The following is a 13,330-nucleotide window of genomic DNA, read 5'->3' as shown; positions in this document are numbered from 1 at the left end:
TATGATTTATTAAATTATTTTTTTTCTTGAGTTATGTTGTATTTTTACTGCTTCAATGTCCCCCTACTATTAATTCATTAACCTGTTCTTCCCTGGTTAAGGAAATGTGTCTACTGCATTGATGTACAGTATATATAAAAAAAAACCTTTTCATTAGATGTAATGATGCAGCCATAAAAGTCATGATGTCCTAAGGTTGAATATTTTACTGTGTGTCATTTAGCTTCAATGTAACAATAGAACATAAACAGAAAGAGTAGAGTATGTGTCTCTGTTTTAAAAGATGGAGTTTTTTAAAAGTAAAAATAGAAATTAACTGGTATCTGTTATACTCAGTGATGTAATGATAAATTAATATTACTGTTAGTATATAAACAAGATCAAATCCCAGTATATGTCTGGTCAATGTGTGAAATTGTGGCCGGTTTGTTACAGGGATAGTCAGTGGTAGTGTCTATTATGTGAATTCCTGGATATTAAATATTAATCAGCAATTTTCTGTAGTGGTTCCAGTAATATTTGTACTGAAGTAGCCTATCACATGACATGGTTAAGCTTTATTTGAGTTATAAATGCAGTTGAAAGAACAATAGCCTACTTTCCACACGTGCTAGATTTGGAAGAGAACTTATTACTACTGTAAAACAGTAGTCCTAGCCTAAGAACTTTGTGTCAAACAGAGGCTGCTGATGTCTAAACTATAAGTCTGACCACTTTCAAACTTGTATCAATGGAATCGCCACAAAATTTCCTACTAAAATATGATTTTTAATGTTAGGTTTGGCCAAAGTAATGGGATTTATGAGGAGATTTCACAAGAGGCGTACTCTAAAATCCTCCTCTCCAACTGCTCCTGGTGATGTCACTCCCTCAGTGCTGTGAAACATTCCGCAATACACACTCATTATAAAATCACAGGAGGAGCAAGAAAAGACTTTAAAACTCACACTCTAATATCTCAAAAACAATAAAAGATAGAAAACACATGTAAATTCAAGATTTGTAGGTCAAAGTCTCGTGACTCATTTAAAGTTCAAATGAAGTTTGTATCTAAAACATTCAAATATATGAGTATTTTTCTGTGTCCAGCTGCAGTTACTTGTCTCTACACACCTGACACATGTCAATCAAACTTTCAAAATAAAAGCACACCACACTTGCTTTAATTTTTATTGTAATTATAACTATTTTAATTATCTTTTATCTCTACCAGCTCCTTCATCTGTTTCTATCTGCAGATGTCTCTCATTTTGTTTTGTTTTTTAAATAAGGTTTCATTTAGATTTCTCAATATATAAAATATATACTTCCTACATCAACAAAACAAAGACCGACAATCTTAACAACAAAGTAAAACAAGACAGGAAGACAAAACAAAATATAACAAAACAAAATACATAACATAACATAACCACAGCAACCCCACACATCAAACATACAAGCTCAATCTAAATATCTTCATGTCTGATCAACTTAAATTCAATATGTTGAATGATTCTGACCACTCAATTGTTATGTTCTAGGTGGCATTATTGTCCACCTGTCTTTCTAACAAAATCCTACCAAAAAACCACCAGAAAAAAACAAAGAACAAAAAACAAACAAAAACCAAAGAACCTTAAACCAGGTTTAAGTTTAAAGGCCACATTTTTATGTATTCAATGCTTGTAATACTTCTCCCCATATGAATTCAAATTGAGTTAATTTGTCATTTTTGGTGGCTTCTTTCTTCCCATGTTCAAATAATAACATGTTTCTTTTTTCCAATTTCTCAACATATGTGTGTTATTAGAATATAATGGAGATATTGTTCTTAATGAATGATGAATATATTTCAGCTTTAAAACAAACATGCCCAAAGTCAGATGACGGTACAATAAATTTCCTGTTTGTGTAAGTGTTTTATTTTGCTATCAGTCTTCCTCTCAAAGTCACTGAGGTTTACACAAGTTGTATGTGTTTCCCCCCTGCGTCCAGCAGAGGTCAGTAGAACAGCACACATCAGAGAGAGGACAGTCTGTTAAAGGCAGGAACAGACTCATGGATGTATAAAGAGAAGTGGATACAGCATCGGAGGCAGGGCCCTGTTGATTCCCATGAAAGTTGCTCAGTGGTGCATGAAACCAAAAGAGCCACTTCCTGAAAACATACATCAGATTAGGGATATGCAGAGAGTCCAGTATTTGTATTTGTATCTGTATTTGTTGAGGCAGCAAAATGATTTGTATCTGTATTTGTATTCGAATAAAAGCAAGGAATCAAGCCGTTTCAGGCTGCTCTGAAAGAGTTTTTAGTCCGGCTACACTTCTAGTTTGCAGTATTGCTCAAAATAAAATACTGTATGTGTTTACTTCAAATTAAATTACAATACGTGGAAATACGAGACTTAATTTTGCTGATAAAATAAAACAACTTAACTTGTTGCAATAAAAGATTAACTACAGATATATTTAGTTGAAAAACAAATGAAAGACATTTAAGAAGAGTCTTAAGAATTTTCTCGAGTCCTTAGAGGCCAGCCCAAAGAGGAATCTCTTTGAGGCTGCTTTTATAAGTTAGGATAAAACGGGAGGAGTTTGGGTGTGTTCTAAAGGTTTTGATCCATAATTCGTAATTCATTTGTACTTCAAAAACCAAAAAACGGTAAACCTGTTATTTGTTTCAAAACAAAAAACAAAAAAACATTTTTGGTATCAGAATCAAATAACGAAAAACCAATCACATGATTTTGTTTTTTGTTTTTGGTTTAAAATGAAAAAAGGAAAAAATCATGTGACTTCCATTTTTGGTTTCAAACGCAAAAACGAATTGGCTGAATGTTCGCAGACCTGTCGTTATTCGTTATTCGTTATTCCAAAAAGGAATAACAAACTAATCGGCAATAACCAAAAACGGGCCGGGTTTGATTGGTTTTTCGTTATTTGATTCTGACACCAAAAATGTTTTTTTGTTTTTTGTTTTGAAACAAATAACAGATTTACCATTTTTTGGTTTTTGAATTACAAATGAATTACGAATTATCCGATGATACCTGGACCGTGTGGTTGGTGCTCTGCAGTCTGCGTCTCCTGAAGTGGAGGAAATTAGGGGAAGTCTAATTCTGAGTTTTTACATGCAAAAATCACACTTCCAGTCACCATGACCTAGTATTTCACATTAGTATTTCATACTGTTCAAGCATTTCATGATATTTTCTGATTAATAACGGTCCTGCAGCTTGTATCATATTTGTAAAACCATTCAAGAAAACAATTAAACAGTTTACATATATTTCATAAGTCAGTTATTCTAATGACATAACAAACATTAACCTTCATATTAACACTTAATGATGTTTAAGCATACAACCGTCATTGATTCAACTTTCTCAAACTATCTACAAATCTTAAACCATCTACTAAATAAAGTTTAATACTATACTGAAAGTAACTAAAGTTAGGCAACACTTCTGTGATTAGATTACTTTCAGAACCATATTTAAATATAAGTTCAATATAACTCTTACTTCATAATACAAAAGCATTCAATGTGACCATTGTTTAACAATAAAATGAAACTGAAGTCCTTCAAACATTCCTATTACTTCAGAAACTTATTTCTTTAAATATAACTACTTTTCTAATTTAACTACTAAAATATGATTGTCTATGAGGTTAATAGATCAGAAGTTAAACACTTGGGTGATTTTAAAATACACATACATGGTTACCAAACATTCATCAACTCTTAACATAAGGGGATTCAACTCTTGTCACTAGAGGGCAATATTGTTACCTTTAGTATAAAATTAATAAAATCAAAGTCCTATATCTCTTTAGTAGATAGTCACACAATTATGAAAGTTATACCGTTCTTCTTGTATTTACATGACAACTAGGGGGGATCATAAAAGGGATCATAAAGAATAGATCAGGCAGTTTGATTGACAGGACAGATGATCAGAGGGGCGGAGTTTTTACCACCATCATTAGGACGGGGACTGAAGTATGGGTAGAGTTTCTCAGTGAAGGAGCAGCCAGTGAAGGAGCAGAAAAGAGCTGCAGCATCTACATCATAAAAGGAGACCAGACCCCCCTCATAATCCACAAACACCCCCACCTTCTGAGGCTGAGACTTCAGAGAGAAATCAAATGGAGGGTCATTACAAGCTCTATACTCATTTCCATTTCTCATACAGTCCAGTAACCATTCTGAGGTTTCAGTGTGACTACTCCCTTCCTGTTGATCGACTCTCTGGCCACTCCTAAATCCCATTCAGTCTTCCCTTTGACCTGAACCTCAAAGTAAAATCTGCCTGAAGAGAAACTCTGCTTTCCTAAAACACTTACATAACGTGTAAATCTCTTTGGGCTGTCTGGGAGATTCTTCTCCACATCACCACAGTTCACTTGTTTCTCATCATCAGACAGGATGAGATGAGGATTTGCTGTATCAGGATCAAGAGTCACATCCACTGCATTCTGCTGGACCCTCTTCAGCTCAGCCTCAGACAGCTTCTTCATCACTTTACTGAGCGTCTCCTCCAGCTGAGCCACAGCTCTCACCACAGTCCCCTCATATGATGGTGGACGGACGCTGACCTCTGTCCAGTCTTTGGTGGGTGGAGCAGCTTCCAGGGACGGGAAGTTTTGGAGGAGGTGGAGGTGGTCTTCAGAGTGTGAAAGCTGCTTCACCTCAGAGCTTCTCTTCATCAGCTCAGAGATTTCCTGTTCCAGCTCTTTGATGAAGTCTTCAGCCTGTTTCTCTGTCATTTTCTGCCTCTCTTTGATTGTTTTGACAGTTTCCTCGCCTCTCTTAATAGACTCCTTCAGAACATAAAAGACTCGAACACTCTTTGCAATCTCTCTGTCTGCATCTTTCTTACTGAGGTCAACTGAGTGTTTGATCTCTTGAATCTTCAGTCGTCTCTTCTGGATCATCTGCTGAATTTCAGCCTCTGTCTTCCCCAGCTCTGCCTTCTTTCCTTCATATTCTTCTTTCAGAGGAACAACATCATGTGTCTTGTGGTCTAAAATAGGGCAGAACTTGCAGACACATGTCTGGTCGGTCTTACAGAACAGCTCCAGAGGTTTATCGTGCTTCATACACATCCTGTCTTCCAGGTTCTCCACAGGGTCCATCAGCTGATGTCTTTTCAGACGAGAAGCTGTCAGATGAGGCTCCAGGTGAGTCTCACAGTAGGAGGCCAGACACACCAGACAGGACTTCAGGGCCTTCAGTTTGGTTCCAGTACAGACGTCACAGGGAACTTCTCCTGGTTTGGCAGCTTGTTGCTCTGAGCTGCTGCTGCTGGCTTTCTGTTGAGCTTCCTGTCTGAACTGAGAAACCATCCCAGAGAGCAAAGTATTGACTCTCAAATCAGGTCTTCTGGTAAAAACTTCTTTACAGATGGGACACAGGTACTGGTCATTAGTATTCCAGTGTTCAGTGATGCAGTTTTTGCAGAAGTTATGTCCACATGATGTGGTGACTGGATCAGTGAACACATCCAGACAGATGGAGCACAGAAACTGATCTTCAGATCGCAGGCAGCTGGCAGCAGACATATCTACACACTGAGAAGAAAAGTTAAATCGTAAAAAATAAAGATGATTAAATAATTTGTCATAATTGGTTTATAAATATCAAAGTATGCTCACAAGAAAGATACCAGGCACCCACAACTGAAAGGAGGGCAGAAAGAAAACTGGCAAAGCAAATAATGTTATGAACCCTTAAGAGACAACACCCATTTTATGTTGTGTGAAAGAAAAGAAAGAATATTTATTTACAGAAGGTTTTATTTTACATTATGTTTTGTGTGAAAACCTGCTGAATCACAATAAATGTTTTCTTCTGTACTCACCAGTGTTGTTGAGAAAGATCTTTAAACTCAGGTAAAGTTTTCTAAAGACAGAAACACAGAGACGTGTCTCAACTGCAGCTTTGTGTCACTCTGACAAACAGTTTAATCTGAAGAGTCTGACACTGAACCTGTCCTGTATTTCCAGTTCTGCCTTATCTCATAATCCAGTTCTATTGCTTGGACGTGATTATGGTGACATGCATTTGACACAAGATGTGTGGCACTGTTTACAGACTGACGTCAGTGCCACATGTAGGAATATATCGTATGATCAGAAACAACAGATCCTTTACAATTCAAAAACTCTGTAACAATCATACTGTCAGTCCAAAGGTCAGCTCACAAGCTCAAGCGTGTACTTGTCTGTGTTGAACTGTAAGTTTTGTGTTAATGCTGGTTGTTGAAACAGTAAATATTATCAGCTGTACTCACCAGTGTTTGAGTCAGTTGTTGAGAAACAACTGAAGAACTCGATTTAATTTTTCTTCAGACGGAAACAGAAACAATTGTGGCGACTGCAGCTCCTCTGTGTTAACTCTCTTCTGTCCTGTAGTTGTTGCTGAATCAGATGAGGAAGTTGAGAGGTGTGTGCAGTCTGTTCATGGATGTATAAAGAGAACTAAATACAGGAAGAGCGCTGGGCTTTGAAGTCAATTTGATATAGTGGCCAAACCGTGTAATTACAACATTACGTGACGCTATTGCGCCCAAAAAGACTTTTCCCACAGATTACATTGTGAAAGAAATGTCTGTAAATCAGCAGATACATTTTTTTGAGTGTAACAACCCCACAAAAAGTCTCTAATGAGCATGATTCATGGGTGCATTGGGCCCATAGAGCTAGCACATGTTTTCAAGAAGTGGCTTTCTTGGCTTCATGCGCCACTGAGAATTTCATGGGAATGAACACTTGGCTGTTTGCCTCCACATTCTGATAGTTTACAAGTAAACTTTGGTAAATTGAATTTTCTTGGTGAGAGGTATATATATGCAGAGGAAGAAACAAATTTACCCTTTGTACACAGTACAAAGTGCTTTTAACATTAACAGAAGTAAATCATACATTGTATTCTGCCACCTGTCACCTTATCATTAAGCAGCACTACTTTATGGATGGTTGCTGCTCATACTGCATATCAGTAACACTATGCTGAGTGTGTGTGTGTGACCTGCATGTGTACTGTACCTTTTGCATTCCTAGCAAGTTGAACTGGTCTTACAGGCATAAGCACAAACAAAATATGTGTGTGTGTGTGTGTGTGTGTGTGTGTGTGCATGTTAGTGTTTGAACATGCAGATATTCACACACTTGAACCGTGCTGCCTCTCAACAGTCATTCAGACGCACAATGTCTCCTGAATGGTGCACAGACTTTATAAGAACATACAGTAAGTTTGATCATCTTTAATTTTGCATGGACGTATCACATAATCAAGTGTCATGTGGAAATAAAAATACATTTTACGAGTGTTTCAGTTGTTGAAAATTGATTGATTAAACATAACCCGAATCATCTCTTTATTTCATGTAGTTTCTGTCCACTAGGGGTCAGACTGAGCCAGGAACAGACTGTGTAATGTAGTGGACATTTATGGCTGTGGTAAATAATTTCAACCATTGGGACTCATGCTGTGGTTTACTCTTATTCAACTTTTTTCTATCAGAGAAGGCGCCACACCAAAAAAGAAACCCTCTGATCTACCAGGTTATGAACAAAGAGCAGCTCATGACATCAACTAATATACTGTATATTAAAATTAACATGTAAGTTGCAGTGAGTCTGTACCATTTCCCTCACACTGAAGGTGTATAAGATATAATATTTGTGATTCTATTATTTATTTGATCTTGTTGTTTAACTTCCTCCCCAAAAAGCCTTTTCTGTGGGATCTTGTCAGAACAGATCACTCCTCATACTGCTTTAGACCCACAGTACAGGTACAGATTAATAGTCCATTTGATTGTAATCATTATGCATCATTTTGTTTATTGGTTATGTGATACATTGGCATACGTGTGTTTGTTATAATGGGATTATACAATGGCTTGGCTGAACACTCAATTCTTATTGGTCCAATGGTGGGCACTGATTCTCAGTAAAGGGACATCTCGGCCTTTTAACAGTTCTAATATCAAGCAAACTAAATAACAGGTAAATTACATTAGCTAGCTAGTTAAAATTATGTCTAGCCAGTATTACTCAGGGTTACCAGATGAAGAAAATTATCGTTACTTGGCCAAACTCAAATGTACCAAAAAAAAAAAAAAAGCCTTCTAATCTATGACCATGTAAAAAGAAGTGCCCACGGGTGAAAAAGGACCCATTTCTGATAACTATCTGGTGCTTGCTGGATCTAAAGACCAGACTGAGCAAAAACACACAGACCAAGATGTTTCTTATTAAGGGTTTATTGAAACTTAACATTGCAGATTTATTATTAACTTCTGATTGATATGGATTTGAATGACTACATATGTATATACCAGCATTTCATACAAGAATAAAATTTTGATACATGTTACATCACTGTAGACACATTAACCAGTGGTGAAGAGGTTAATGAATCAATAGTGGGCCTCTGCATTGATGCAGTAAAAGATAAAAATCCAAAATACATCAAACAAGACAATGCTATAATAAATCATAATAGAATTACCACATTAATCATATCCTGATGGAAACAAGTTTACACTGTACTTTACCAATGAATATGTGCATTTCTTACCATGAATGACAGTGAATCTATTCATTTAAAAAATGATCAGTTTGTTTTGTTTTTATGTGTCTAATCCATCAATATCCTGGTATTGACTGCTGTGCCAGTGTTGTAGTATCAATACTTTGTCTGGTGTATATTCGCGCAGTGGGCATTAGATATAGAAATTGATTTAATAAGTATTATTGGAAATACTTAGTCAGATGTTGATCATTAAAAAATAGATCAGGCAGTTTGATTGACAGGACAGATGATCAGAGGGGCGGAGTTTTTACCACCATCATTCAGCCAGGGACTGAAGTATGGGTAGAGTTTCTCAGTGAAGGAGCAGCCAGTAAAGGAGTAGATAAGAGCTGCAGCATCTACGTCATAAAAGGAGACCAGACCCTCCTCATAATCCACAAACACCCCCACCTTCTGAGGCTGAGACTTCAGAGAGAGATCAATTAAAACACCAGTAAGAGCTTCGTACACACTGGCATTTCTTAACCATATACACCAGTAACCATTCTGAGGGCTCAGTCGGATTTCTCCCTTCCTGTTGATCGACTCTCTGGCCACTCCTAAAGTCCAGTCAGTCTTCCCTTTAACCTGAACCTCAAAGTAAAATCTGCCTGAAGAGAAACTCTGCTTTCCTAAAACATTTGCATAACGTGTAAATCTCTTTGGGTTGTCTGGGAGATTCTTCTTCGCATCACCATGATTTACTTTCTTTCTATCACCAGACAAGATGAGTTTAGGATGTGCTGTATCAGGATCAAGAGTCACATCCACTGCATACTGCTGGACCCTCTTCAGCTCAGCCTCAGTGAACAGCTTCCTCATCTCTTTGCTGAGCGTCTTGTCCACCTGAGCCACAGCTTTCACCACAGTCCCCTCATATGATGGTGGACGGACGCTGACCTCTGTCCAGTCTTTGGTGGGTGGAGCAGCTTTCAGGGACGGGAAGTTTTGGAGGAGGTGGAGGTGGTCTTCAGAGCGTGAGAGCTGCTTCACCTCAGAGCTTCTCTTCATCAGCTTAGAGATTTCCTGTTCCAGCTCTTTGATGAAGACGTCAGCCTGTTTCTCTGTCGTTTTCTGCCTCTCTTTGATTGTTTTGACAATTTCCTCGCCTCTCTTAATAGACTCCTTCAGAACATTGAAGACCCGAACACCTTCTGCTATCTCTCTGTCTGCATCCTTCTTACTGAGGTCAACCGAGTGTTTGATCTCTTGAATCTTCAGTTGTCTCTTCTGGATCATCTGCTGAATTTCAGCCTCTGTCTTCCCCAGCTCTGCCTTCTTTCCTTCATATTCTTCTTTCAGAGGAACAAACTCATGTGTGTTGTGGTCTAAAACAGAGCAGAGCATGCAGACACATGTCTGGTCGGTCTTACAGAACAGCTCCAGAGGTTTATCGTGCTTCATACACATCCTGTCTTCCAGGTTCTCCACAGGGTCCATCAGCTGATGTCTTTTCAGACGAGAAGCTGTCAGATGAGGCTCCAGGTGAGTCTGACAGTAGGAGGCCAGACACACCAGACAGGACTTCAGGGCCTTCAGTTTGGTTCCAGTACAGATGTCACAGGGAACTTCTCCTGGTTTGGCAGCTTGTTGCTCTGAGCTGCTGCTGCTGGCTTTCTGTTGAGCTTCCTGTCTGAACTGAGAAACCATCCCAGAGAGCAAAGTATTGACATGCAGCTCAGGTCTTGTGATAAAAACTTCCTTACAGATGGGACACAGGTACTGGTCATTACTGTTCCAGTGTTCAGTGATGCAGTTTTTACAGAAGTTGTGTCCACATGATGTGGTGACTGGATCAGTGAACACATCCAGACAGATGGAGCACAGAAACTGATCTTCAGATCGCAGACAGCTGGCAGTAGACATATCTACACACTGAGAGGAAAAGGTAAATTGTAAAAATTAAAAATGTTATTAAAGAATTCTTCATAATTGGTTTATAAATATCAAAGTATGCTCACATGAAAGATACCAGGCACCAACAACAGGAAGGAGGGCAGAAAGAAAACTGGCAAAGCAAATAATGTTATGAACCCTTAAGAGACAACACCCATTTTATGTTGTGTGAAAGAAAAGAAAGACAATTTATTTACAGAAGGTTTGATTATTCATTGTGTGATTACTGGAATATAAAGTTTAGCAAATTTGAATTTCACTTAACTGAACTGTCGTTTTGACCACAGTCATTATGAAATGAAAAGAGTTAAATTTTCTTTCTGAGTAAAGCTGAAGTCTTGCGTGAAAACCTGCCGAAACACGTGTCTCAACTGCAGCTTTGTGTCACTCTGACAAACAGTTTAATCTGAAGAGTGTGACACTGAACCTGTCCTGTATCTCCAGTTCTGCCTTATCTCATACTCCAGTTCTATTGCTTGGACGCGATTATAGTGACATGCATTTGACACAAGATGTGTGGCACTGTTTACAGACTGACATCAATCCCTTTACAATCCTTTACAACTTTACAACTCTGTAACAATCATACTGTCAGTCCAAAGTTCAGCTCATGAGCTCAAGCGTGTACTTGTCTGTGTTGAACTGTAAGTTTTGTGTTAATGCTGGTTGTTGAAACAGTAAATATTATCAGCTGTACTCACCAGTGTTTGAGTCAGTTGTTGAGAAAGAACTGAAGAACTCAATTTAATTTTTCTTCAGACAGCAACAGAGACAATTGTGTCGACTGCAGCTCCTCTGTGTTAACTCTCTTCTCTCCTGTAGTTGTTGCTGAATCAGATGAGGAAGTTGAGAGGTGTGTGCAGTCTGTTCATGCATGTATAAAGAGAACTGAATACAGGAAGAGTTCTGGGCTTTGAAGTCAATTTGATATAGTGGCCAAACCGTGTCATTACAACATCACGTGATGCTATTGGGCCCAAAAAGACTTATTCCAATAGACTTACATTGTGAAAGAGACATCTGTAAATCAGCAGATACATTTTTTTGAGTGTCACAACCCCCACAAAATGACTCATTTCATTATCAGAATTTGATCCATTCAGTCCGATCAAATTTTGATAGCCTAGCAGAGCCACACAGTTGAATCATTTTATCCCCATTCAAGTTAGCCGGAGGGCTAAACCAGAAGTTAGCATGCTCCATGGGGTCATTGGGGCCACTGAGCAACTTTCATGGGAATGAATGGGGCCCTGCCTCCGATGCTGTATCCAATTTCTTTAAACATCCATGAGTCTGTCCCTGCCTTAAACAAACTGTCCTCCTGATGTGTGCTGTTATACTAACCTCTGCTGGACACAGGGGGGAAACACATACAACTTGTGTAAACCTCAGTGACTTTGATAGGAAGACTGATAGCAAAATAAAACACCGCCACAAACAGGAAATTTATTGTGCTGTCATCTGACTTTGGGCACATTTGTTTTAAAGCTTAAACATATTCATCATTCATTAAGAACAATATCTCCATTATATTCTAATAACACTGGTGTAGAATATTGAGGCATACATTGAGAAATTAGTTCATTAGTTCTTGTTTTGAGGGGCTTCTTCTCCTGTTGGACCATTATCTTTATGCAAGTTTTAACATAATAACAATATAACATAATCTAATGTGTTTTCTTATTAAACATTAGCAGGGTTAAAATATTACAGGACAAACAGTGAGCTGAACTTTGAACTGTTGTTTCTTTATGACTCTAAGATATAGTCTTTTTTCACATAATTATTACTGAGATGATATTTTGTTTCATGTATTTGCACATAAATAAAAAAGACAGTAAATATTTAAAAAGTTTTAACATTGCGCAGGAGAGGTCAGAAGCCAAAAATGGCTTGTGAAGATACCTTACCTATATAAATATCAATCATCATACTTAAAAAAATAAAAACTGTAAATCCGAGCCTGGAATAAAGACATTATTCTTCAGCTTTGCTCTGCCTACGGTCTCCTGGATTTGGGTCCACTTGCTCTGCTCCATATAATAAAAAATTTTTATAAATGCAGTTGCAAGAACAATAGCCTAATTTTCACTCATATCTCAAGATGTTGATGATTTGAGCAAGAACTTATTTTAATAGTAATTATAACTATAATAACTAACTTGAATTATCTGTTAACACCCCCTGTTCTTTCATCTGTTTCTATCTGTGGATATCTTTTATTTTTTCATTTTTTTTATACGATTTTATTTAGATTTCTCTATATATAAAATACACACTTCTCACACCAACAAAACAAAAACCCTCAATCTTAATGACAAAGTAAAACAAAAAAAACAAAACAAAACATAACATAATACAACACACATTTACCCCACACATCAAACAAACAAGCTCAATCTCAGTATCTTCATATCTGATCAACTTAAATGAAATATGTTAAATATAAAAGAACATACACATACATTATATATAACTGGAATACCATTCCTCTCTATGGAGTACCCTATCTATCCTTCACCAACTGAATCTTCAACAACATGATCCTCTTGATTCTGACCACTCGATTGTTATGTTCTAGGTGGCATTATTGTCCACCTGTCCTACATTCTAGCAAAAAAAGAAATACTAGAAAAAGCCAAAACCAAATAAAAACCAAAGAACCTGAAACCAGGTTTAAGTATGAAGGCCATGTTTTTTTATGTAGCCTATTCAATGCTTGTAATACTTCTCCCCATATGATTTCAAATTGGGCTCATTTGTTCATTTCGGTGACTATTGTCTTTTCCATGTTCAAATAGTAACACATTTCTTTTTTTCCAGTGTAGTAGTATAAGAGGGTATATACATTTCCAGTGTTTAAGTATCA

The 13,330-nt window shown here is 37.4% G+C and overlaps 1 protein-coding gene and 1 pseudogene across 1 annotated transcript; both read right to left on the bottom strand.

Moving 5' to 3' along the window:
* Window positions 1-3,853: 3,853 nt before the first annotated feature.
* On the bottom strand, window positions 3,854-5,546 carry LOC137180622 (E3 ubiquitin-protein ligase TRIM21-like; annotated as a pseudogene).
* Window positions 5,547-7,432: 1,886 nt separating this feature from the next.
* LOC137180376 (E3 ubiquitin-protein ligase TRIM21-like) lies at window positions 7,433-11,639 on the bottom strand. The gene is made up of 2 exons (XM_067585707.1): window positions 11,163-11,639; window positions 7,433-10,440 (listed from the first exon to the last, which is right to left on the bottom strand). The coding sequence occupies exon 2, from the start codon at window positions 10,429-10,431 to the stop codon at window positions 8,788-8,790; it is 1,644 nt and encodes a 547-aa protein (XP_067441808.1). The 5' UTR covers window positions 10,432-10,440; window positions 11,163-11,639; the 3' UTR covers window positions 7,433-8,787.
* Window positions 11,640-13,330: the final 1,691 nt, after the last annotated feature.

This window comes from Thunnus thynnus, chromosome 3, assembly GCF_963924715.1.
Source record: "Thunnus thynnus chromosome 3, fThuThy2.1, whole genome shotgun sequence".
NCBI lineage: Eukaryota > Metazoa > Chordata > Actinopteri > Scombriformes > Scombridae > Thunnus > Thunnus thynnus.
This window is presented reverse-complemented; position numbering and strand designations above follow the sequence as displayed.